Genomic DNA, 26,539 nt, shown 5'->3' with positions numbered 1-26,539 from the left:
GTTTAGTGACAAAATGGCGAGCGGAGTTGGAAGTGAGTATTGTGGTTAGCTAGGTACCGAAATGATGGAGCTGAGAGACGTACTTAACTCGCTTTAAAATGCGTTGATGCAAATATATCGATAGTTGTCTGTAACATGTCTCCTTATTAAAGAGTAACTAGTGATAAAGCTCCTAGGTTGGCTATATAATTATATATAGTATGTATTTAATTGTCTAGAAATCGGCATGATATTATAATTATAATTATTTATGTGTTCAACGAGTATTGTGCAGAGAGAACTTCCTCGCAGTTTTATTCGCCTGTCTGTGCGTAGTTTATTTTCAGTCATTTTGTAAGCGTCAGGTAGTTTAGGTGTGCTGCCAGGTGAACTGAGCTGAGGTGCTGCACTGACTGACTGAGAGACTAGACTCCATCATCATCATCATCATCATCAATGTCCTTCAATGGAGACTGAAGACGAGCCCCTCTTTGCTGGTGCTCAGTCTGTGCTCCTTCATTCATCTCTTTCTTTCAGTGCTCATTTCTTTCCTTCTTTCTTTCTCTGCCGCTCTGCAGTTGTCATTTTTTCCTCTCTTTGGTTGCAGAGCACAAGCTGCTGTCTCTGGGGCCCACTGAGCCCTGGTCGGTGAGGGAGAAGCTCTGCTTGGCCTCCTCTGTCATGAAGAGCGGAGATCAGAACTGGTACTGTTTTTTTTCTCTCTCTCTCTCTCTCTCTCACAAAGTGTAGCGCTTAGCTGCTGTCTTTGGACCCAGAAGTTGCAGGTTCGAATCCCCCATCTAGCTCCAGTACCCTTGAGCATGGTATTTACTCCAGAAATTGCTCCAGTAAAATTACCCAGCTGTAGAAATGATATAATTGAAACTACCTTAATGTTGGAAGTCACATTGGAGAAAAGCTTTGACTAATGTGCTCTGGTGGGTAGTGTAACATGTGGGCATGTTGAATTGTAATCTGAAGGTTTATGGTTTGAATCCCACTCTTGCTCCTGTACCCTTGGCCCTAATTTACCAGGAATGGCCCCACCAAAAATTACCCTGCTGTATAGTAGTAATTGTAAGTAGTTTGTTAATACAGGCCTAACATTGTTGGTCAAGGGCCTCAGCCAAATACTCAACAGTAGTAATTTTACACAGAGTTGTACCTTCAAGTCAGGTTTGTTTCATTCAAAGACCTGGTGACACCAGTGTGCATTAGATTGTGCAGACTTTTGTCTCGCTCCCTCAGCTGCACTTCACCATTTGGTTTTTTTTTTTAATTTTGGTTCCAGCTGATTCTCTTGTCCATCATTTAATTTACAAGTTTTGTATTTTTAGTGGAGTGTGGCTTTGTCATTTTATTACCTCTTGGGGTGTGTTCCTGTATTGAACAGCAGTGTACCATAAGTAACAGAATCTCTCTCTGTATAGGGTTTCAGTGAGTAGAGCCATCAAACCTTTTGCAGAGCCAGGAAGACCTCCAGACTGGTTCTCTCAGAAGGTACGAGATACTTTCAGCTCACAGTTGTGGATATGCAGTATATACCACTCCTTCTTAAGTCATGAATGGTTGAGTTATGGAATTTTGGCATATTTTCTTACCTGTTTACCTGCTCAGCCAATAGATGGCAGGAAAAAACTCCCAGACACAATAGCAGTATGACATCAAGTCAACATTTCCACATAGTTCACAGCTCCGTCATGGCAAACTCTGTGTTCTCCTTAGTCTTATTCTGAGTGTACTGTATAAAGAGAAATATCAGGGCTTGGAAGCCAAAATTTGAGAGATTCACCAAAAATGAGTAACTTGGAGTGTAAATAGTCTGGGGGATTCACAATGACTGCCACTCAAGAGCTTAACCATGATGTGTCACGTGATCTGTCACTTTCACACTTAATGTGACTTAACAGCTGTGTGTGTGTGAATAATGTGGAGGTTCAGGGGAAAATGGCACCATGCATAAGGCAGTGGCCAATCAGTGCTTTAAACATCTTCATTTTACTAAGAAAAGGTTATTTTCTAGTACCTTTTATATTGCATTAGGTAATTTTAATTTAATTATATGCAGGACCGAAAAAAGAGGTGCAACTTTTATTTGTTCCTTTTACGGACTGTCACAAGAGTCCAGGAGCTCAGGAGCCGTGATTTGAGGGCCTCCGTTTTTGACGCAGGAACTGAGTTACTGCAGCAGTGCTCACATTGAGACAAAATGTAGCATATGGGGATCACCAGCAGGTGGTGTGCAGTGCCTGTTTAGACATGTGGAAGAGCCTGAGCTTCACAGCTAATATCCACAGTGACTGTAATAAAGCTGTGGAACAATATAGCAACCCATCACAGGCCTTACGTATTAATTTTACTCTTCTGGGAATAACCAAATGTTTTCTTATTTCAGCACTGTGCCTCCCAGTATTCCGAGCTCCTTGAGACAACTGAAACTCCAAAGTGAGTAACAACTTCCAATTCCTCACTACACTAAGCTTTTCCATTACTTCACACACACACACAAACATATACACACAGAGGTTCTGTTGCCAGTGCTACTACAAGTGAAATGTGAGTTTATAAATTCATTATGTTAAATTAGTAAGTTATACTGTGCTTGCCCAGCAGATTCCTTCTGTAGAGCTGTTCTCTTTACAGTTAGGATGAGTAGTTTTGTCACATCAGTGGAACAACTACATTTGAAATATTGAATTCTTTTTGTTTTCCACCTGCTTTTGTGGTTTCAGTTTATGACAAATTAATAGTACTTAACTAATGTACAATTCATTTAATTAGTAGCTTTTCACATTCTTGTCACCAGATTTTTTTTTTTTCCCGTCCAGTTTATTTTACATAGCAGGCTTTAAACCAGGCTGCATCAAATCACTTATTTAAGAGTGCCTTTACTGAACAAGAATGTGCAGAAAAGTGTAATTAGATGGTAGATCCTGCTGCCCTTAGTGCTAAGTGGATTCAGTCTGCCTTTGTCAAGTATGCTTGTTTTGTTTCAGCAGTTTCCACTGGGATCAGTTAAGTTCACTTTTTTGTGGGCTTGTTAATCTAAAGGTGTACGTCAGAGACTATTTAACAGTTTTTAGTCTCTTAAAACAGTTTTGTACCAATAGTGGTTTGAATTTGTGAGCCCTACCCTCGTGCTATTCTCTGAAGCGATATAGTGCCTTGTTTTTGTTATTTCCTGGGGTTTTGAAAAGCACTGGTGATACTCTCACAGCACTACTGTGGTGAAGGTGGGGTGAACTGGGGTCGCGGGCTCTGTAGCGTGTAGTCTTGCAACCATCGTGTGCGTCTATTCAGGCGCAAGCGGGGAGAGAAGGGGGAAGTGGTGGAGACTGTGGAGGACGTGATCGTGCGCAAGCTCACAGCAGAGAGGATTGAGGAACTGAAGAGGCTCATCAAAGACACGCAAGAAAAGCACAGGTACGAGAACAGGAAGTGTTCGACCCCCCCCACAGCACCATAACCTTGGGCTCTGCTGAGGGTTCATGTGTGTTTTCTACCTTTGCAGGAAGCTGAAGAGGGAGTCAGAGCTGATACAGGCTGGACACTTGGACTCCAAACTGGAGGAGCTCTGGGGCAGCATTGTGCAGTAAGACACCTCCCTCCCCTCTCAGCCTGAGTTGCAGTACTTAGAGACAGGTGTTGTTTATGCAGCCAGATGTTCCTTTGCTGCAGGAAGAAGAAGCAGGAGGAAGAAGAGGCAGAGTTAAAGAGGAAGACCACAGATGCAGCGTATCAAGGTACGGGGCTCTTTGATATGGGTCCCCAGGTCTCCCGCCCGTACTCTCTTAAATCTAATCACATGAAAGTGTAATCACACTTGAAAATATTGCAGTTAAGCAAATGAGGTTATAGTAGAGCAGCTTCCCCTGTAATTAAATATGGCCACGTTGTGCAGGGAATTGAGGGTGCATGACTGCGCTTCTTCCCCCTTGCCCAGCTCGCCTGGCGGTGAAGAACACTCCAAAGCGAGCCCCCAGCGTGACGGTTCGCTCCCCACTGGGTGCCAGCTCACCAAGCCTGGACTTCTCACTGATCGAAACTACCCAGCCGATCCCAGAGGATCCCAGCACCACAGCCACCGTGAGTTCTATCTCCTGGTGGAAGCATTGCTTACCTGGGCCCTTTTGGCGTATATCTGCTTTGAGGACATCTTTTTTTAGGGTAACTATGTAGAGCTGGTCCTCCACTTATAACAGGATTGTGCAGCAACAACCAAGTAAGTTGACTGTGTTATTTGTCGCAAATCCCCTTATCCTTATGATTAATGTAATACAGTATTTAAGAACAATCAACATATGTGAAAGCCAGGTTGTACGGTGGGATTTTGGTTTTTTCCACAAATTTCAGAAATCTGTGTTAAAGTAATACTAATGTAGAATAATGAATACAGCACTTTAATTATGAAATGAAACAGTGCACACAGTTATGAATACTGAATACTGCTGTTAATACTATCTAGTATTCCATAAAATGAGTACTCACTTTTTTGCTTGTTTGTAATCACATTATGAAAAGCTGTAGAAATACAGTCTCTGTGATTATGCCAAACACTGACTGAGATGCAAACAGTATGAAGTGAGGGGGGCCTTACAGCAGTGCAGCCAGCCAGCGTTACCGTACAGCAAAGAACACTCGTCAGTAGTCCTTAAGACCAAATTTCAGGATGTATTGCAGTATCTCCCCACCTTTATTTTTCTTCAGAGTCACCCTGTGCTGCTCATCAAAGGGGAAAAAGTAGCATTCTAACGGAAAATGTGTCCATCCACCCCTTTTCTGTACACATTTTCTTTTCCTGTTCTACAACACTTCCCTGCTTTCCTGACATTCCTCCCTTATTTCTCCACCCTCTTCTTCTCAGGCTCCAGGAGCCCCTGTCTTTATGCCTTTGCCTGAGACGCCTGGGCCTGGGTCTTCAGAGGCTGGCCTGGGCTCTCTCCTGGATGACTCCCCACAGAAGAAGATCCTGGGCCAGAAAGCAACACCTCCGCCCTCCCCACTGCTGTCAGAGCTGCTGAAGAAGGGCAGCCTGCTTCCCACCAGCCCCCGCCTGGTGAGACAGACCGAAAGGCGAAGAACGACAGAGTTTCATTTAGAAGAAGAGAAGTAGCATTGACACAGCTCCTGTGCCCTGAGACGGGACTGTGCTGTTGCAGGTTGGCGAGGGAGACGTTACTGCAGGTCACATGACAGGGCCTCACGGGACAGAGCTCCAGGTCTCGGTCCCCACCATTCCTGCTTCCCAGGCAGCAACAGGTAACCACGACAGCTGTGCCTTGAGGAGTTCTTTCCGTGCAGCTGTGAGAATTCCTCTTTGTTTGCTTTCATGTACAGTGTGAATGGATTGTCCCTGTCAGCACAGAAATGTGGTCTCGCCACATCCACAAAAAGGACATTTTCCATTTGTTGCTGTACACAGATCAGCTTCTTTGTAACAAAGCAGAACACAGGAGTATTGTTGATGAGAGAAGGTAATTTAGCCAGTCTTGCTCATCTGTATATTTAATAGCTTTGGAGAACTGAGATGGCCTTGGAAGGGTAAAAATATTCCCTCTACCCGGTGTTGCATGTCAAATCCCTCCGTGTGGCCACTGTTACTTTGAACCAGATGTCCCCAAAGGCAGCAATGTGACCCGTCTGTAGTTCCCGTTAGTGTACCTCAGTTTCCCTCACCACAGAGACAGGTACAGGGTCTGGCTCTTGACATTGGCAAGGAGCACCATGCAGGTAGAGGATTCCAGACTGAGTTACAGGAAGTGGTTAGTCGTCCATTTCCTTTAACATTTGTCATTTAGCAGATGTTTTTTTTATCCAAAACGACTAACAGTGTTCTATGTCAGTTGGGGGAGGGATAGGAAGAACAATTTGACGGTTTAAATCATTGATGTTCACGGTAAGCCTTATACCTTCTGTATGATTACCGTAGTTGGCCGTAGTGCTGATATATGGCTAAATTTCTAAAGAGGGTTTGTTACACTGAAGGAAAAGAGTGACTTCCAGTTAACAAGAACTGCATTCATTTTGTCTGCCCACATGAACACATTATTCCAAATCTGTCCAAACCTCAAGCAGCTGGTCTGCTAGGCATCCCATGAGGAAGCCTGTGTGTGATTCTCCGGCTTGGCCTTGCTCGTAAGTGTGGGCAATGTGTGTATGGGACAGGAACCTTGCGTATGGGACGGGAAGTGAGTAACAGGTTTGACAAGGGAGATGTTTGTGCAGAAGTGTGCAGTAGAATGCGCATCGTTGCAGTTGTGCGTTAGCCGCCAGCTGGCACCCCTGTCTACCTGCGCATCAATACATGCTGTGCTCTGTCTGTTTGCCAGGTGCTCCTACGCTGTCTCGTCTGCTGGAGGCCGGTCCCACCCAATTCCCCTCCCCCCTGGGCTCGCTGGCTACCACAGAGACCCCAGCTGCTGTTGTACCCCCCACGCTGGACACTTCTGCCTCGCTCAGCACAGGTCCCTCTTTGTCTGCTTCCTTTTCAGCCTCCTTTCTTTCCTCTCTTCCTCACTTCCTCTTTTAATACTGCCCCATTCTGTCTGCACTATACTCCATCTGTACTCTCTCTCCATGTCCCGGGCTCTTTCAGTCATTTTCACTTTTTATTTCACAGTCTTTCTCACCCACTTTTCCCACAATAGGCAGCTTTCTGCAAAGCCCTTTATGTCACTCTTTGAAAGCTTAATTTGCAGGCAAATCAAGCTTTTCACGTCAGCTTTGCCACCTATCAGATGGTAGTCAAACACTAGCAGTTTTTAACCTTAAAGGTCTGTCACGGTCCTTTTGGAGTAGATAGCAGCAACTGTTTACTTTCAATATTAAATGCTTACTTGATGGCAGTTAGGTTGTTTGAAACTAGTAAATTCCTTCTGATGCTGTATTGTAAAAATAGTAAATATATGTAAAAGTGTACATAGTATGAAATGTAGAAGTTCATGTCTAGTCTTGTGGTATTATCACAGACACTTGTTTCCATTTTTTGAAACATGGTGGCTAGCTGAGCAGATTGGGGGGAAAAATGCAAATATATTTTACATTCACTTGGGAAAAAATAAATGTCAGATGTTTCTCTCCAAAGCAACGTGCAGCTCAGGAGAAACAAAAGTGCATTTCATAAGAGAGAAGTTTAAATGCAGACACTCAATTGTGAAGGCTATGAAAACAAAGCTTGTCTAATACCTCTGTTTTTGGCTATCACACTTCTGAAGTAGCTATGTATAAAATTCAGTCAGGTGGGAAATACAATCATAACAGGTTCAAAAAAATATTTGGGTCAAAAGGAGACTGGCTTTGAGACATTTCTTGAATGCTAGGAGGGATTCAGCAGGTCTGAGGGCAAGAGGGCGCTCATGCACACCCCGTGCAGATTGGCATCACAAATTCATCTGAAAAGCATGTCTTTGGACAGTGGGAGGAAACTCGCACAGACACAAGGAGAACATGCAAGCTCCGTGCAGACTGGATCTGAACCCTTGTCTAATCAGCCAAGGTGCTGTGACACAACAACGCTACTCTCTGCACCACCGTGCCATCCTGTTGCACACTGTCATGTTTTACTGTGGCGTTTCTTAGAAAGTTGTGGTGTTTGAAAACATCGGCTTTAATCTTAATATTATCCCTTCTAACACGTACATCAATGCTATGTTGTCAAGTGTGAGTGTAGTGGCATGAGCATTACTCCATATTAAAAAAACCCATTTCTTGAATTAGAGGATCAGTCACACATTTTGTTTTTGCAAACTCCCTTTTTTTTTTTTGGTGCAGACTTTCTGCATTGTGTCTTCTGCAGCTTCTAGAACATAGACAGCAGCTTGTTATGTTGAATTTAGAATGGCTGCAGTTAGGACTGTGTGTATATAATGTGGTAGTAATCAGTTTTATTCACACTGCTGCCTTGGCCTGCATTCAGCATGTGATGGGGACTTTTTTCTGAACTTCCCGTGAAGGCAAAGTCATAAGTTGGGATTTGGCTCCAGTGACAGTGCCTGTTGTTTGTCTGGTGCAGGGGCAGACATGGCCGAGAGCACCGTCCCCAGAGCGTGTACCCTGCCGGGTGATGGGAAGGCAGGGGAGCTGGCTGACGAGGATCTGGTGACTGTGTCCTACATGGGGGATGAGCTTGACCTGGAGACTGTGGGAGACATTATTGCCATCATTGAGGAAAAGGTGTCCAGCATTGTTGCCCCTCAACACACACACACACACACACACACACAAACAAACACAAGCAACAGCCCTGGTTCTAAAAGCGATGTCTGTGGTCCTCCATCTAGGGTAAATATTTAATTTAAAAAATTGTTTAATTTTAAAAATTTCACACATGGATTGAAATCCCACATGTAATGTGTGCTGCTAGGACCAGGGATAAGAACACCTGCCGTAAGCAACGGACACAGATTTACCCCGGTTATCAGCTAATGTCCTGTCGGTGCCGACCAGAGGCTTGAATTGACCTCAAAGTGACCCCCATCTACCCTTCTCTCCTGTCAGGTTGATGATAATGCAGAGGCCTTGGATGCAGCTGCAGTGGAGGCTGCACTATCTCTCTGCGAAGAGGTGGCAGATGGCCACACCCTGCCAAACCCCTGGGAGCCAGGACCATTTAAGCCACCAGATCCAAATCCCGTAGCATCTACAGTCTCCGCTTGCCCTGCTGTTGACCCCAGCCTGGAGCTGAAGAAGGAGCTGCTGGAGGATAAAGTGATAGTGGGCAGCCCTGCTTCCTTCACTTTGGCCTCTGGCCCACAGGGTAGCAACATCCCTCATCCTCACCTATCCCCCGTTCCTCCCTCCTGCACCGCGATCAACCTCGAGTCAGACCCACCAAGTGGGGCTGGGGGAGTGGAAGGTCTGAGGGACGGAAGCCCCACCTCTCCTAACACCATCATAAAATTTGAGAACGAAGAGTGGACGCAACCAGGAGGCGAAACGCCTGGGGCTGGTGTGTATGGTACACGGGTTTAGCCACGCACTCTCTCCACACACACACCCACCCACGTAAACTGACTGCTGTCTCTCCCTCAGACTCTCTAACAGAGGACAACTCAGCTTCAGGGAAGCATCCCAAGGTACCCCCTCCGTTCAGCCCATTCAGCTGTAGCATAGCAACCTGATCTGACACATGTGTTTTATCCATCCTGTTAATTTTTATGTTAGACTGAATCAGTATATAAAACTGTAGTGTTACGCCAATACACAGGAGGGACCTTACTGTCGCACCATTAAGCTATAGCCTAAAACGTAGATAGTTTTAATAAAAAATTTGCTTCATAAATAATGGATTTGTAAGTTGTTTTGGATCCTAATTTTTGTGAGGAATGCTACAGTACGATGATAATTGTTCAGAGCCACTGAGTGCGAATAATAGTTTCTCTTTTTTTATTTTGTCCCTGGTTCTCTGCAGGACATCAAGGAGGAAGATCCTGGGAGCGACGGGGAGGAGGGCAGCATATCGGAACTGAAGGAGTGCGGGGAGGGGGATGTGGGTGAGGAGTGCACAGCTGATGGCGAGGGGCCGGAGGCCTACCTGTCAGAAGCAGAGCTGGAGCCGGCTGCCAGCGAGAGTGAGGATGGGTACAGCCTGCACACAGCCTCCTCGCTGCAACTGCATAATACGGCCGACTCCATTCCCAGCAGCCCTGCTTCATCGCAGTTGTGAGTTGGTTGAAAGAGGGTTTTTTTTGTTAGGGGTAAATGCATAATCAAATCTAATCTGCTGATTTACAGTAAAAATAATAATAGTTGCACCCTCCTTCTAAAGGTTGTACTGAGATGGGTGGTGTGATGGTTTCCTGTATTCTGTGAACAGCTCAATGTGCAGCGAGGACCAAGAGGCCATTCAGGCACAGAAGATCTGGAAGAAAGCGATCATGCTGGTGTGGCGAGCGGCAGCCAACCACAGGCGAATATCCCTGTGTCCTCCTTCAAGTCTAAACTGAATACAGTAAATGGATTGAATGCATGAATTCCTAAACCATTCAATGTCTTGGGCAGGTATGCCAACGTGTTCCTGCAGCCAGTGACAGATGACATTGCACCTGGATACCACAGTATTGTACACAGGTAAGCTCTAGACAGGTTTGATGTCTTTTCTCTGTTGCCTGAATATGTTGTCTTGTTTCCTTAATCAGATTTAATATTTGTATTTTCTGAAGTATATTTAATGATTTTCCTTTTTTTTTTTTAGGTATTCTAAAGTTTTAGATTCATTACTGATTTGCATTTTTTTTTTTTTTTTTTTTTTTTTTTTTTTAAATGTTTCTTGTGTATTTTGGTTTCCAAATCTCTCTCTTCTTAAAAACTTTCTCATCCTTCACTAACCCCCACCCACATTCCTTACGCTCACCCTCTCCCATCCTTCTGATGGAAAGGCCTATGGATTTGTCGACAATCAAAAAGAATATAGAGACGGGCCTCATCCGCACCACGGCGGAGTTCCAGCGCGACATCATGCTGATGTTCCAGAATGCAGTGATGTACAACAGTTCAGACCATGATGTCTACCACATGGCCCTGGAGATGCAGCGCGATGTCCTGGAGCAGATCCAACAGTTTTTGGCCACACAGCTCATCATGCAGACCTCAGAGTCTGGCATCAGTGCCAAGAGTTTGCGTGGCCGAGACTCCACACGCAAACAAGACTCTTCCGACAAGGTGGGTGGGGAGACCGAAGAAAGTGGGATTCATCAGGAAAACTGCCAGGGAAGGGGGTTATTGGCTATGGTGAGGAGCAGTTATGGAGTGTTTATCGGTACTTATGGAAGAGGATGAACTGTATAAAAGAGAAAATGTGCAGGAAGAACCGGGAGTGAATGCTGGGAAGATTTGAATGCAGTGTCATCACAGGGCTTTAACCATGGGTGTGAGAGAGAGAGCATGCAAACTCTGTGGATAGTAGTTGTTTGTTGCCTTACAGAACACCCATTGTTTCTGTTTGTGTGTATTGGTATGTGAGTTATAAGCTTTTGCATGGTTTAAAAAAACCCAGCACTGTCAGTCTGTTAATTTGCATGCATTCATTATATGCATGGATTTGCTGTTTTTTTTTCTGTTGTGTATGTCACTCCATTCTGCATTATTATTCATTGATTTGATTTTTTTTTTTTTTTTTTTTTTTTTTTTTTTTTTTTAAATTTTATTTTATTTTAAATATGCTAACGCTACATCAACTGTGTAGCTTGGGGTCTGGAGAAGAAGACTTTAGTCAGGTATCCCAACCACAGATAGACTTAAGCGACAGATGAAAGTGATAGAGAACATGTCGTCTTTCCTCTGATCCACAGCCTCTCTCAAAGTATTAAATATGCTTTTTAAACAGAGACTCAGTGCACTGCCAGGCCTGCAAGAATTATACCAGCTACATTTACATTTGTCCGGTTTAATATCTTGACATTCTTACACAACATTGGGAGAAACAGTTCCCCAAACACATTGTATTATTTCTACTTAGGAAATTCAACAAATTGGGTGAGATCTTCACAAAAGTATAAAGAGTACTGTTTACCCATTGAAGGATAATGGAATTTAATTTTATAGTCATTTGTGTACACTCAGGGATGACTCCTAGAAACAAAAATGCAAGCTTATGCAACAAGTCTTGTCTTGCATAATTCACTTACTCACTCAGTTTTCTATAACCACTTGTCCAAGTCTGAGTAGCGGTAGTCCAGAGAATATCCTGCAAGCACAGAGCAAAAGGCTTAAATAGGGTACAGCTTGGGAGGGATGGCAGTCTATCATACGGTAGCTACGACACACACTTATTCACTCATTACAGGCAATTTAGATCCACCTGAAACATGTCTTTAGGCTGTGCGAGGAAATGCACGTAGACACGGGGAGAACACGCACACTCCATACAAACTGATCTGGATTCAAACTCACGCCATGAACAGCCCTGCTGCACTCCGATGCCACCTGCAAGCTTAATTCATTGTGAAAATGAGCTTGCGAGTTGAATTCTCATAATTCTTTCATAGGAAAAAGAATGCATTCTTAAGCTACAAACATTTCAGTCCTTTGTCATCCAACATGGAAAATTCATGCGTTATCTTTTAAACATGGAGAAAGTCTGATTTAGACATAAAGAATAGCACAGCACAACCTATCAAGACTATTCTCAATGTTTTTACAGTAATTGCTTTCAATCTCTCTCTGCTGGGTGGTTTTAAAGTATAATCAGTAAAGTATAGGTAAAATACAAAGAATAGTAAGTCACTCATAATTATACTGCCTTTAAAGGTAGTTCTATGTTTTATCACTTCAAGTTTTAAACTGATAGGTAAGGCTTTCCTTTGCCTTTTGGCCTTTTTTTAGTAATCGTTTAATACCTTTTTTAACATTATTTGCTTTGGGGCTTGTTATTATAGATGGTTTTGTGCTATGATTTCCGAGATGTTTGTGTGCCAGCACACAGCTATGAGACCACTGAAATTACACAAGAGGAGTCACACTGCCCGGGGGGGGGGGGAGATGAGTTACCCTTGTGTGGTGTTTGACATCACCAAGGCTCGTATTTTGAACGGAACAGCATTTCTCATCAGGTGTGAGTTGATAGCTCTTTATGCAAATTTTTGGGTGCAAATTACGTGTGCTCATGAGTTTTTGTAAACATGAGCCTCATGGGGGGAAGGTTCCAGCTTCATTTTTTAAAATACATCCTCAAAGTAGTTATGCATGTTATGCATTTTTTTAAATATATACAATATTGTGCAAAAGTCTTGGATGTTTAACAAAAATATTTGTTTTAGACTGTTAAAGTACGTACACACAGACACACAGAGTGAAATCGCTTGTCCTGAGCAGGATCGCGGGGAACCGGAGCCTAACCTGGCAACACAGCGCACAAGGCTGGAGGGTGAGGGGACACACCCAGGATGGGACACCAGTCCATTGCAAGGCACCCTAAGCAGAACTCGACCCTCAGACCCTCCAGAGAGCAGGACCCGGCCAAGCCTGCCACGACCCTGCTCAGGACAAGCGATTGTTGACAATATATGGTTACTAAGCTTTGTAGGAAGTTTATTAATAAAGAGCATTATTTTTGGAAGCATTCTCACTTTACAGCTTTTTTCCCCAACCAAGTACCTAAAACTTTTGCTCAGTATTGTACACATACACGTTTCATACTTCATGGGATTAAAATTGTTTCCTGTGGCATACACTTCCCCAAAGAAGTTAAAATACATGCAGTTTATTAATTGAATGTGCACATCTCTCTCTCACACACACACACACACACACACACACACACACACAGAGTTTGTTGAGCTCTCCGTTTCCTTCCTTCACACTGCATCCCCAGCACTGCACATGTCTCTTCTCTAGTGTGGCTTTCCTCTGTGTCTCCCTGTCACTCGCTTTCTATTTCCCTTTCATCCTGCTCCACCCTGTCATCCGTGCTCTTTGTGCTGTCTGCTCTGATGCTCCTCGATCAGGCCAGTGGAGATTTATATTGAAGGTAGCTGAATCACTCCTTCAGGAATGAGGACCCTCACTAAGACTGTCCCCTAACCCTGAACTGTTACTGTTCACTTCCACAGGAATGTTAAGTGCAGGTAGAGCAGTGGGTGGAAACATGAGCAGTGGCAGCAGACCTCTTGAGAGCCAAAACCCCTTTCTGTAGCTTGTCTTAACTTTTTTCATGTTCAGCTATTGTGGTCTGTTAGTGTTTGCACATACACTCCTCTCTCTAAGTGTGTCCGTAGGGGGTGTGTTTCACCTTTTTCTCTGTTTCAAATGTTTTCTTTGCTCCCTCTGATTGGGTGGTGTGTTTCTTCTCTGGCATGATTTTCTTTGTGCTTCCTCTCTTCCTGGCTGGATGGTGTGTGTGTGTGTGTGTGTGTGTGTGTGTGTGTGCGCGCATTTCCTTTTTCTCTGTGGCTGGGTGGGTCTTAAGGTGGGATTTCTCTTTCTCAGGCTGTGTTTCTGTGCTGTTTGCTTTCTGTCTCTGACGGTATTGTTTGTCCTCTCACAGGACAGTGTCCCCATGGCCTCTCCTGCCTTCCTCCTTTCTCTCTTTGTAAGTATCCAGTGTGCAGCTCACAGCGTACACGGTACATACACACTGCCTCTGTCCCTTTCTTTCAGTCTCTCTCCCTGTCTCACACACGTGTATTCAGTTCAGTGCCAGTACAGGTTTTCAGAGATGGAAACATTTCCAATTTGTTTTAGCTGCATTTTCTCCACCAGACTGTCAGGTGGCACTAAACTGCACAGAAATAGAACCTGACTTGAGATACTCTTGATTCAGCTCTTTTCCACAGTTTTTATACCTTTTGTCTCGTGTTTGATTGTTGTTGATCAGTAACAAGATGGCTAATACAACACATTTATTGGATGAATTGGTGAAAAAGAGCATTGAATTGGGGGCTGTGGAGAGAAGTCATTTGTATTTTGAGTTTAGTTTTAATATAAATGAAGACTGACGTGGGTTTTTTTTTTTAAAAAAAAAAAAATAAAATAAAGGTAAAATGTCTTGCAAAGTATCTTTATTACAGCTGTATCCCACATTTGTACAGAACCTATTCTGGAAATGCACTGAGGCTGTCAGCATTATGAAGCTTTTATTGTTGGTGTTGAAAAGTGGTCAGAAGCTGACAAACACTGGACATGATTTATGTGATGGATTGTTCAGCAATTGGCATAGAACAGGAGGGACTGAATTTCCGGGAATGTTCAGGAAGTGTTATACTGCAAAGGAAGGATATACCATTTAGGGTCTTTTCTGCCTTTCAGGATAGGCTTTGGAGCACCTTGGAGCACTATAGTACATTGGACAAGGAGCTGTTAATGGATGGAACTGTCATATTTTCATATAGCTTTATATGAGGTTTTCATACAATCAAACCCAAATAAATGGAGTGGCATTTGCATTGTTTAGCTTTAGGCTATTTTATTGTGATGTAGCAGACGCATCAAGTTATAAATGTGCCTCCAGTCCTGAATGTTTGTCAGATGAGGAGCCAGTGTTTTTCATTTCTCACATATAAATAGGAAATTCTATATTCAGCCAGATGCTGTTTATCTTTCATGTGTATGACATTGAACAAATGAGAAAATTAAAGCAGAGGTATGAGGAGCATAGTGACTCAGACACCACTGTGTTGACAGTGTTTGTACACTGGTAGTCCTATGTTTACCTTTATCTGTAGGCCCCCAGTTAGCAGTCAGTTCAGTGCAGTGTCCTCAGATGACATGTTTCTGCAGTGTGGTTGTTGGAAAACTGCACTTCTGACTCATCAGTGGTGGAGTACATAAGTGGGGTGGGGGGCTCAGTCCGTAAAAAAAAAAAGAACGGCTACAGGTTCCACTGCCGTTCTCCAGACCTGTTACCGCATGTGCTGAGCTTACCCAGAAACCCAGAACTCTGCGCGTGTGGTCATGCTGCCCTCAGCACGGTTGGACAATTCGTTTGTGTTTGGAGCCTCGCGGTACCCCCCCCCCCCCCCCCCATTCTTTACATCTGACATTCTGAACATGCCCCTCCTTTTTTTTTCTTTTTTTTTTTTTTCAGGACTGTGGACAACACTGAAAGTTAAATTCTGTAAACACGACCGAATTACAAAGTCCGTTACACTAAGCAGATTGGATCCATGTATTTGCACAAAATTTTCTGGTGACCAAAACTTTCTTCTGTTTGTTTTTAGGGAACACGTCACACATCACTGTTACGAGTGGTGTTAACACTTTCTAAAGTGGTTATCATACAAAGCTGCAGTTTAATTTGGTTACTATTGATTGGATGTAACTGTGCTGTTTGTGGATGTGTGTTGTAAATTTGTCAGGAAATGGACAGGTGTGTGTGTGTGTGTGTTCAGTGCTGTTTAATAGTTTACATGTGCATGTATGTTTATATGGAGCGGCAGCACTACGTGTTCCGGTTAGACCTCAATATGCGACTGACTCGGCCCTTTATCTGCAGGACGGAGGCACCAGGGGGCGCCGCTGTGCCATTGAGGCTGACTTGAAGATGAAGAAGTGATCTTGGAGATGGACTTTTTGCATTTTTAATAATTCCGTTCCATTTACAAAACTTTTACTGACGATACGTATGAGAGTCTTGCTGACAGTGATCATATTTTTCGGAAGCAAGGACATGACAAAATCCTAGTGAACTTTGCAAGGCTGTGTGCGTTATACTCCCATTGGTGGGACAGGTTTTTATTCTGCAGGAGTCTGTGTGAAGGGGAGAAAAGGTGTGTGTGTGTGTTGTACAACTGACAGTGTTCATTGTAATTATGTATCTGTCGTGCTTTTGTGTTTCATGTGCAGTGTGTAATTTTGTACAGTCCTGTTGTCTTGTGTACAAATTATACTTTTTTAAAACGTTAACAAATGTGTCATAATAAACATGATTAGACAACGTTCGAGCGACTATTCCTCATTTACGGTGGTGTCCTGTCACCCGCTGGGAAGTTGAGATGATGGAAGCAGCGCAGGCCTATTGCAGGATTACACACGCAGAGAGTCTGCTAGACCTTGTGAAACATCTCAGCAAGCTGTGTCCAGAACCCCCTCCACTCCCTCTAGCAAAGGGCAAAAAGACAAAACCCCAGGTGTGTGTTTGTGGGTCACACGAACGTAACGGTAAGTGTGGCCTGTCACCTTCAAGCCAAGTGGGTTCTTGTCATTCCTCTGTATAGCCTGTACACATTTTTACATTACATTTATACAATGTATATACCAGTGTACACACCTTTGCTCTGACAGGAAGTCCTTCAGCTAATGCGTGCTGTTTCCATGGTTAGTGTCCTTATTTCAGGGGGGCACGGTGGCGCAGTGGGTTGGACCGAGTCCTGCTTGGGGTGCCTTGTGGCGGACTGGCATCCCATCCTCGGTGTGTCCCCTCCAGCTTTTCGCCCTGTGTTGCCAGGTTAGGCTCCTGCTCCCCGTTTCAGATGGTGTGTGTCCTTATTTCCCTCTGAGTCCCTTCATATTCACTGCCTGTATGACGTACCTCTGAATGTTTAACTTGTTTACCGTTTGCCCTGGGAGTTATGAACTCAGCGATGTACCTGAGAAGTGTACCAGTCCAATTTCCCCATGGCCCTGGTACCGAACCTGAATAAATGGGCCAGACTATAAGACACTTTGGGCAAAAGCATCCAAATACGAAACTAATAACCCGCAGGAGATGCTGGTGTAGACATGGTGGACCAAGGTAAGTTCTTCTTTCTATTATTCTTAGAGAAGTATACTCTATATCATAAAAGGCTGTTAGACAGGTTTCACATTATATTCACTTTAATTAAAGTAGCACAAAAACTGCAGAAATTAGGTAAATGCAACTACGGAGAGAATCAATCTTCTGTGAAGCCCCTGTTCAAGCTGACCTGAGCTGGGTTCAAGTCTTTCACAGCCATCCACATCTCAGGTGGTGGAGAGAAAAGCACCAGAAACTTCAAGTGAATTAACAGTCCAAATTTGTGTTGTGTCAATGCTCGGTTAACATGAATTTGATTTTATTACATACTGTACATTTACTGTATTGACATCCAACACTAACACAGGAACAGCATGATATTCAAGTGTTGCAGAGGTCAGGGTAACATGCATCTGAGTGTGGGAACATATCTATATTACTACCCATGTAAAACATGGCATTTAACAAAGCAGGTAAACTGAACTCAAATACAACAGCATGAAATTGTTTTTGGTACACAGCAAAAAAAAAAAATATGCACTTTCAGATCCATAACTTGCATAATCTCATCTACTTTAAAGGAAAAACACACAACACTGAGCTTTGGTGTAGAAAAGTCTTGTTCATAGTGCTCAGGAGCTAATGTCCAATTTGAGGACTCCATGAACCATGTTTTCCAAGCACCACAGCTGCTGCAGTACTGACTGCATCCAACTTCTTGACAAAAATAATTTAATCTTCAGTAACACTTCACATTCAGTCCAGCGTGTCAAAATTATATGGAAGTTTCCAGTTTCTCTTCATGTGTGCTGGAAAGGCAATTTCCTCAAAATAAGACTATATGATTGGACATCAAGTCCTAATGTCGCCTATTCAATTTACTTCACTAAAGGATTTCTCTTATTATACTAACTAATAGGTGAATGAAAATGTTAACTTCCCCTGTTTGTGATACTGTTCCTTAATGTAAGGAATTAAGGTTCTGACACATAACAAACCCTGTTTGAAGGTGCATTGTTTTTCTCCACTCATGCTCTAGAGATTAAACTAGCAAATCATAGTCCTGAAAGCAGGTGGTTCCCTTTATATGCCACCTATTTCTCCCTGTATGAAACTGTTCATTTGAACATAAGAGACTTAACTCACCTGACAGAAATTAAAATAAATAAGGATAACGAGAATCAGCACCGCCTCCGTCATGTCCAGCCTCCTGCTGTCATTCACCCCTCTGTCTTCCCACCACACGAGACAACTTGTCACAGTTGTCCAGCTTCATGGTCTCGGCCTTCTGCATCATTCGCTCGTCACGGTACAGCTGGGCCAAGTTTGTTAAGTCTGACTCTGCGGGTGAGAGAAAAGCTGTTGCTGCACATTGGCATGCAGTTCGTGGAAAAACAAATATGACCCTCTGCATGCACTGCTCTTTCATGCTATACTTTTAGCCTTAACCTGACCAGACTGTAGAGGTGACTTTAATATTTATGCATTTAGCTGATGCTTTTCTCTGGAGTGACCTACAACGGGAAGGGTGTTTAGCAAGGTACTTACAGGTTTACCCATTTATACTGCTGGGTAACTTGTTCAAGGTATGACAGTGTGAGCAGGATTTAAACCTGGATCCTTTAAGTGAAAGGCAACTGCTGTAATCCCTACACAAGAAACTGACTTGCAAACAAGCCAAATGAGGAGTCACTGAAAAGCTAGAAAGACTGGAATGTGACTCGGGGCAAAGGCAGAGGGGATGCTCACTGAATGGAAAATACCACATTGGGAACCGATTTAAGAACAAGACCGAGAACTAAGCCAAGAATGGCACGGTCACGGCACTCTGGCCCAGTCTGTGTTGAGCTTGCATGTTCCAGCACTGGCGTGGGTTTCTTCTCACAATCTGAAAACACACGGTTCAGGTGAACTGGTGACTCTAAATTTCCCTTAGTGCATCTATGAATAAGTGTATGTGCTAAATTGCTCAGCTTTTGGAAGGATATACACTGTAGGTAGTTTAGTACAGCATATCTAGAATTGGAAGCGGTCTTAGACAAAGGCATCCTAAATACATACGTAATAATAACAACAATAAAAGCGTAAGCCTGATGGCTTAAAGCTGATTAAAGAACAAGGTGCAATTTTTGGGTACAAAACAGAGGCCACTGCCCCAGGCAGGGAACTTTCGGAAAGAAGGAAACAGGGCTTCAGGACGTACTCTGCTGTTTTTCCTTCCAACAACTGCTCTGTAGGTGGTCAATATAGTCATTCTCAACAGACTTCTCAAGCTCAATCAGAGACGCTCCCTTGTACTCTTTCTGAAAGCCTTTGTCCACGTAGTAGGTGACGCCCATGTGCTGCGTCTCCCTGGACACCACCAGGCCCATGGACCTGTTGACCAGGAAAGACGTCATGCTCGCACTGCCAGCATTTTTTTTTTTTAAATACAACTTCAATGGCACCATTGTTTTAACTGGGGTTATTTCTCGGACAGGAATTAACCTCACCTGGTGTAAATCGGTTCAAAACTGAGGAGCAATTCAAACTCGTAGACAGTTTGCTCCTCAAAGACTCGAGTTCCTTCACCCACAATAAGCATTAGGATTTCCTATCTTACTTGCCTTTCCATTTAAGTCCCCCAGAATGCAAATATCATGTCCTTTTGGAGATGCTTTTACCAGCAATATAAGAGGAGAACAAAGATGCAGAAGAGCAGGTAGCAAAAATGAGCAGGAATGAATAAGAACATGTGTTTTACATTAACTGAGCTGCTCTGAGTGTTTCATACCAGAGCGAGGCACCAAAACAAAGTGTTACAGCACAGCTACAGTTGTTCTCTTCAGGAAGTCCACACATGCCTTAGGGAAGCACGATTTAAGCGGCTGACTTACGGCTTGTAAAAGAGGCTGTAGGGGGGTTTTGTGGCCATGAGCTGAGTAAACACTGAGATGAGGATAAGCACAAGGACAGGCAGAAGTTGGAGAAAAGCCGTGAATGTGTTCTGGAGAGAGGGGAAAAAAAAACAAGGATACCAACATTAACCATCTTCAGACCACCTGGCTTCTGTTATGATGATGTATTCCCGTAGCACCTGCTGCAATCAAATGTAATGGACTCCACCCTAATTTGATTTTGTATCCAAGTTAACACTGGAGCTGATGTATACATCACTATATACAGCTGCAATATAATGATAATTATGCATAATGCCACGTGTTGCAGTGATCTGGGATCTCCATGACACCAGTGTGCCTTCAGTATTGAAAACTTTTTGTTCAGATTTGGCTTATCAGCAAGAGGTCCGTTTTTGTCATGTGTATATAAACTTTCATTTACTCTGAGTTATATGTTACTTTGGATTAAAACTATCTGCTGAATGAAAACATGTAAATAAACTACAACCCCATCTCAAGACTGCAGGAAAGAAAAAGTCTTCAAGCTTCACTGCGGGAATAACGCTGCGGGAAAGGAAATCGTACACTGCCCACCTGGCTGCGGTCTTCCTCTACTTCAACCCCACGTCTCTCGTTTTGGCGGCGCCGCCGTGGCTGGTAGAAGTGGGAGTATGCAGCCCCTCTGTTGGTGTACACGTGGATGTTGCCTACATGAAATCAAGGGTAAGATTGTCCCGTGTTGCACAACTTGTCCTGCCATGCATGCTCATGGACCAGGATGCAATAGCACAATGATTTATCAAAAAGAGTCTGATATAGGATCAGACCTGAGTGGTGACCAAAAAGATGTTTTCCAGCTGGAGTTTATTGTAAACAAATTACACCAGTACAAAAAATAATCTACTACAGAGATAATCACAATGATTGGCAGCTTATCCCTAAAACAAAGGACGCTGCACAAGATACTGAAGAAAAAACACTGGCTGCTTCAATACAATGAAAGGCACAGCGCTAACCTGTGGGGAACTTTCCCCCAAAGAAGGTGTTGAAGAGCTCCTCTGGGGAAATGTCAGCCTCAAAGTCCATGGTGAAGTTCCTGTGGTAGCTGCGGCGAGGATGTCCCGTGGCGGTTTGGGATGCGCTGTCGGCCGGTGCCACATCACCACACTGGTCGTACTGCCGTCGCTTCTCGGGGTTACTGAGCACAGCGTACGCATTGCCTATGGCTGATGGCGCAGCACAGTCAGTAGACACATCTGAGCGAGAGACTGACTTCAGCTACAGTTGGACAAGTACATGATTTGGTGGTTCAGGAACGGGACATGTGACCGAAAACCACATACATTCAGACCTTAGGAAAAAAAAGACTAACATTGTACCTCTGAAAGAAAGGAAAAAAAAAATTCTGCTGTAGATCCTTGGTTCTACTTCCATACCCAGCTGTACAGTTTTAAGTTATTCAAGTCACAAAGGTGTGAGAAAGCAAGAACCCAAAAAACATGATGAACAAACTGTAAAGAGATAAAACCAAAAGATGATCTAATACAACTGATTTCAGAAGCGATGAATTCTGAGATCTGTCGCCAGTGTGGTACCTTTAAATGCATCTGTGGCTCCTGGAGCAAAGTTTTTATCGGGGTGGAACTTGAGCGCCAGTTTCCTATAGGCCTTCTTCAGGTCCTCATCACTGGCATCCTTGGCCACACCAAGAGTCTCATAAAAGTCCTTGCATCTCTTTATCCTGAGTTTCAAAGACAATATTAATCCAAAAATGTTTAAGAAAAACCATGAAATGTACTGGAATCATCATCTTATTCAGTAAAATGCTACAAAAGACCCAATAAGACCCACACTGATCACTGCTATGATATATTGTGCCTCATCTTGTCAGCACTGACATGGGATGCATTTAACACTTTTTCCACAGACAATTAGAGGTGAGCCTTGAGCGAGGGGAGAGTGGGAAAAACTACACGTGCCAAAGATAGTGAAAACTCCTGCTATGAGCATGTTGACAACCCCCACAGAGTACTACAACAAATCCATTTTCCCCACTGAAAGCTGAACTGCATTATGGAGCAGAGGTCATCCTATGGACATAGTCCAATTTTCCTAGGCACCAAGCTGAGTTCCACTTCCAGGGTATCGAGGACTCCCCAAGCATTTTAAAAGTCTATTGCTCCCCAGGCCTGAATTTTACACCAGCAAATCAACAAATTTAATCAGTTGCCCTCAATTTATCTGTAAAGTAAAAACCCAAAACAAATGAAACCAAATCATCAGAATTTTAAATTACCCCTACTCTTCGCCGTCGACCACTTCTGGTTCACTGGCGTAATTCCGCTACCGGCATCCCTAAAACCATTTCTAAGGGGAAAACCATACGGGTCATGTAGCTAAACACACTTTCAGTATGACAAAGTGCTCCTTAGTGCTGTACAACTTGTAGCAAGGAACAATTTGTCTTGGTGGCCTCGAGTACCTGAGAACCCCTTGTCGCTGCTCCTCCGTATACCCCTTCTTGTCCTCATCAGACCTCGTACCCTCCTCCTCCCTTGAGCGCCAGCCACGTGGGTCGCAAGGCGGGCTTTCTTCTTCAGGCTCAGTCCCATCCCTCAGGATTGCGTCGATTAAAACTGAAGACGGAGCAGATGTGAGGCCGGGCATTGGAAGAATGAAGAAACATCACCGGCACCTCTCCTTTTATGAGCTGAACATGTAAAATATGGAACACTGAATGTGCAACCTTCTTGTGATCTATGATGCTTGCAACACTCTAGAAAATGGCACCTGCCAAACAGTAACTAGTGGAAAAAAAGAAAAAAAAAAAAAAACGGTTTAATTGCTGAGTGACCTTATCCATGGCAACCAAGATGGAAAAAGCAGATTTCCAGTTCCTAAAAACAGTGCCTACTGCGAAGCCAAGCGAAGTCTTATAACGATAAAGTTTGAGTAGACACTAATTCATAAGTTTATTAAAATATTTCACTCTAAATTCAACAGCCCCGTGATTAATGAAAGCATAGACCAACTACTACCGTTCCCAGAAACACTATAATGTCATGGCTCTTATGGGACAATGAAAACCAAATTAATTTCTTAACTTACAACGTTCTTCTGCTTGAATAAGGTGGTAAAAACACAGTTATTGTGCCAATTACCATACAAAGCTTGTAATTCTATAGTGCAGCTCAAATTTTTTCAGTGTTGTCCTGCAGGGCAGTAACTAATGTGGCCAGCATCCAGCAGGTTACTTCCTCATGCTTATTACAGGAAATGGGATGGAATTATGGAGCAAGATCTTTTCCAAAATCAACCATCAAGCATTAATCACAAAATTACTTCAGACCCTACAGTTCAGGATTTTTTTTAAAGAGTGCAATGGTTAAATACCTGGGCTGGTAACTACAATTTTACCTGTTCAAGTGCCATAATGGGCCCTAACAATTTTTTAGATGAACAATGTCAAACTGTACTAATAATGTAGCACAGTGAAAAATGCACGTGTCACTACACAAGGCATCTGTTTTACCCACCTTAATTCCTCTTGACATAACATCAAGCTTTGAAAAGTAACCACTGTCCACTCCTCCATAAGGATCTCAGCATGCCTAGCAGTAACCAAACTTAAGATGGCGCAATACCTTTTCGACTGGTCCTTCTCGCTTTCGTAAAAACTCGCTGTGCTCTCCTCACACTCTCTACTTCAATGGTTGGTGCTGGGACCTCTCCTGTTCTCCCTGCACGTTTGCTCCATCGAAACCCACACCTCACCTCTCATATCACCTTTCCACAGACCTCCCACCTCTCTCATGAAACATGACCACTTCACCATCATGCTCTGTAAAGAACCTCCATGTAACATGACTCCCCAGGCTCAAGCACTGCAATCTTCTTACTAGTCTTCCTACATCAGTCCTCGAACTCACTCAAAACACTGCTGCTAGATTAGTTTGTAGTCTTCCTTGCTATACACACACTTCTCTGTTCCAGTCGTTCCCACTACATCTAGGATCTAGTCCTTATAAGTCTCTACTTGGCTTGACTCCTCCCCATTTCCAGTCTCCCTGTTCTCCCTACTGTCTACGATGTGCTCTCCACTGTGCTACAACTTATCTTTCCCCATACCTTCTCTCTCCAAGCACACAGAGGGATTTACGTCTTCTCTTCTTGCTCCGAAGCTGTGAGATGTCTCCTCTCAACATCAAGTGCACTACTAGTTCTTCTAATGCCTTTTGAAGAACCATCTCTTCACTTGTTATGCCTAAACATCTTCTCTTACTCATTTTTCTCACAGCATTCCAGTTTGTTCTTCACCCTTGCCTGTTTGTAACTGACTTACCTTTGGCTTACAATTTTTCTCTTGTTAAATGATTGTTTATTCCCATTCTAGGTTCGTTTTATGCGTTAGCTGAAACCATCTGATCCTGTCAGCAGTTGATTTTCCTGCGACCTCGTATGCACTTTTCTTGCCTTGTAGTATCCACCTTGTACACAGCTATTGGATAAATAAAACGTCCACCTTTCCACTGTTAAACTTGGCCAATAAAGCACCTTTAATTTTAAATTTCATATAAGGGGTACTGTTTGCAGGTCTTGATGGCACACCTCAGCGCTACCTGTACCATTGCCCACTTAATAATCAGTACCCCTTGGCAATCACAAAATATTCTGGTGACGATATACCCAGCATATCCCAGACATTGAAGGCATGGAAGTTCAATAGGTTCTCAGCTCTATCCAAACCACTGGGAGCTCAAAAAAAACTGATTAAATTAGTTTTATGACAAGCAGAAGTAAACCATGGTTGTTCAGTGCCTGACCAGAGCAAGGACCCCCCCAGCTGTGAGTGGGATAATCCTGCCACATAGTAGCAAATGAGTCAGTCATTGCAGTTCATGAATTACCATGCAGATGTAGTGTATACATGCAAAATGGTCAAAGTGACTCTACTCCAGTTGGATCAGTGCTTCGGGTCATTTTCTATTTGTACTCTGATTTGTGTGTACACCTCGTGCGTTACTTTCCACGTATCCTTTTTGCAACTTTTACTACTTGCCAGGTTTCCTCCTACTTGAAATGAGAGGTGTAGCACAGCCAGTGCTCAACTCTGACTGCGCACCAATTGCGTAAATTAAACAACAATAACAATAATAATAATAATAATAATAAATAAAAGGGCAGGGGGACCGACGCTTTGCGCCATTCATGCGGGAGACAAAGTGGCGCCGTGCGCGCGGCTTACGCGACGAGCCGCGGTTTCCATGCCGACACATGCAGGCAGCGCGCGCAGGGCCGCCGGTTACCTCGGGCTCGCGAACTGGGGTACACGTTCTGTGCCTCGCGCAGGAGCCGGAGCGCGTCGCGCGCGCGGCCGGAGCGCAGGCACTGCTTCGCCTTTTCTATGAGTCTGTTGGACTCCTCTCTGTCCATCTCTGGGCGCTGCCTCAGCCCTATTAGCGGCCCCCCAGACTCACTGACCAGTCCTCAGTTATAATAAATATATTATATCCACGGACGAGCTCTCACGGCTATTTGTTGCTCTCCTACGAGGGTTAGCTAGTGTTTAACTTCACTTCTTACGTCAACATGATGATGATGATGATGATTAACCCTCTGTTTTTTACCAGCGTGATTACGCTACGGTCGACGTTCATAAAACTCAGTTTCCACGTTCCATTTCGTCATGACAGAGAGACACTCGCGAGTGACTAAAGTTGTTCGCTACCCCCTCGGAGCTACAAAGGCAACGTTTCGGACGGAATTCTCGCCCGACGAGAAGAAAATACAGCAACTTTCACTGACGGGGCGCTAAAAACACCGCTCCTCCATGGCGGACAGGAAGCGGAAATGAGGCCCCGGTGGTCCTTCGCGAGCGCGGTCTCGAGCCAATGGCGAGCCACCGATCGCTCTCCCTACATGGGCAGGTGTGCAGTCGAGCGGCCGGCCTGATGGCATAAATTTGTGGAATATTGCGCTCCATGTCGTTGGACGTTAGTGACTCTATTGACTCGGAGCTTTTTAATGTCCCATATTTACGTGTATATTTATTTATTTATGGGACGCTTTTCTCCAAAGCAACTTCCAATGAACTCTGTATTAGTGTTATGAACCCACACACCTTTATTCACCGCGGTGACTTACACCGCTAGATACACTACTTACACTGGGACACTCATCCATACATCAGTGGAACACACTCCCTCTCTCACTCACACACTATGAGGAAATCTGAACGGCATGTTTTTGGAGTGTGGGAGGAAACCAGAGCACTCAGAGGAAACCCACGCAGACGCGGAGAGAACATGCAAACTCCACACGGACCGAGCGAAGATCGAACCCGTATTCTCTCGCACCACCCAGGTGCTGTGAGACAGCAGTGCTACTGTGTGACTATGGTCATATTTCGGTGTTAAATCCTTAGCTATGTTTTTTCCCGCATACAAAAGTGTGTTGTCATATGCAAACAATAAATAGGGTACTGTATACTAGAAAAGATTAAAACAACTGTAAAAACAAATATCTCTGTTGA

General features: G+C 43.8%; 2 protein-coding genes across 9 annotated transcripts; one reads left to right on the top strand and one right to left on the bottom strand.

Moving 5' to 3' along the window:
- Nucleotide 1: 1 nt before the first annotated feature.
- LOC108934474 (bromodomain-containing protein 8-like) lies at nt 2-16,289 on the top strand. Of its 5 annotated transcripts, XM_018752352.2 has the most exons (20): nt 2-32; nt 587-683; nt 1,410-1,479; nt 2,375-2,424; nt 3,280-3,402; nt 3,491-3,571; nt 3,658-3,722; nt 3,923-4,065; nt 4,844-5,035; nt 5,139-5,238; nt 6,309-6,443; nt 7,991-8,151; nt 8,476-8,926; nt 9,010-9,053; nt 9,389-9,639; nt 9,794-9,886; nt 9,979-10,047; nt 10,356-10,638; nt 13,961-14,005; nt 15,908-16,289. In XM_018752352.2, the coding sequence occupies exons 1-20, from the start codon at nt 14-16 to the stop codon at nt 15,965-15,967; spliced, it is 2,532 nt and encodes an 843-aa protein (XP_018607868.2). In that variant the 5' UTR covers nt 2-13; the 3' UTR covers nt 15,968-16,289. The 5 variants fall into 5 exon arrangements, with proteins under 5 accessions (XP_018607868.2, XP_018607869.2, XP_018607866.2 ...); XM_018752353.2 differs by lacking the exon at nt 13,961-14,005 and having other exon boundaries at nt 15,908-16,285; XM_018752350.2 differs by lacking the exon at nt 15,908-16,289 and having other exon boundaries at nt 13,961-14,348.
- Nucleotides 16,290-17,265: 976 nt separating this feature from the next.
- Nucleotides 17,266-25,840, bottom strand: LOC108934412 (dnaJ homolog subfamily C member 18-like). 4 transcript variants are annotated; one of them, XR_001966131.2, is made up of 9 exons: nt 25,314-25,840; nt 22,490-22,643; nt 21,603-21,748; nt 21,024-21,233; nt 20,602-20,714; nt 20,005-20,114; nt 19,332-19,504; nt 18,275-18,469; nt 17,268-17,937 (listed from the first exon to the last, which is right to left on the bottom strand). XR_001966131.2 is itself a non-coding variant. In XM_018752192.2 (8 exons), the coding sequence occupies exons 1-8, from the start codon at nt 25,438-25,440 to the stop codon at nt 18,345-18,347; spliced, it is 1,158 nt and encodes a 385-aa protein (XP_018607708.1). In that variant the 5' UTR covers nt 25,441-25,840; the 3' UTR covers nt 17,266-18,344. The 4 variants fall into 4 exon arrangements, 2 of the variants coding, with proteins under 2 accessions (XP_018607708.1, XP_018607709.1); XR_001966132.2 differs by having other exon boundaries at nt 17,288-17,354; XM_018752192.2 differs by having other exon boundaries at nt 17,266-18,469.
- Nucleotides 25,841-26,539: the final 699 nt, after the last annotated feature.

Source organism: Scleropages formosus, chromosome 4 (genome assembly GCF_900964775.1).
Source record: "Scleropages formosus chromosome 4, fSclFor1.1, whole genome shotgun sequence".
Classification (NCBI taxonomy): Eukaryota; Metazoa; Chordata; class Actinopteri; order Osteoglossiformes; family Osteoglossidae; genus Scleropages; species Scleropages formosus.
The sequence above is the reverse complement of the archived record's forward strand: the minus strand, read 5'-3'. Positions and strand labels throughout refer to the sequence as shown.

What these genes read in the sequence shown, in the direction of transcription:
- LOC108934474 (XM_018752348.2), top strand. Translation starts at nt 446, where the DNA reads ATGGAGACTGAAGACGAGCCCCTCTTTGCTG. An exon ending in TTCTGCCTCGCTCAGCACAG is followed by an intron (nt 6,444 to 7,990) that starts GTCCCTCTTTGT and finishes TGTCTGGTGCAG; the next exon opens with GGGCAGACATGGCCGAGAGC. An exon ending in AGGCGAAACGCCTGGGGCTG is followed by an intron (nt 8,927 to 9,009) that starts GTGTGTATGGTA and finishes TCTCTCCCTCAG; the next exon opens with ACTCTCTAACAGAGGACAAC.
- LOC108934412 (XM_018752192.2), bottom strand. Translation starts at nt 25,440, where the DNA reads ATGGACAGAGAGGAGTCCAACAGACTCATAGAAAAGGCGAAGCAGTGC. An exon ending in CCCCAGTTCGCGAGCCCGAG is followed by an intron (nt 22,644 to 25,313) that starts GTAACCGGCGGC and finishes CTCCGTCTTCAG; the next exon opens with TTTTAATCGACGCAATCCTG. An exon ending in TTGGAAGGAAAAACAGCAGA is followed by an intron (nt 18,470 to 19,331) that starts GTACGTCCTGAA and finishes TCTCACCCGCAG; the next exon opens with AGTCAGACTTAACAAACTTG.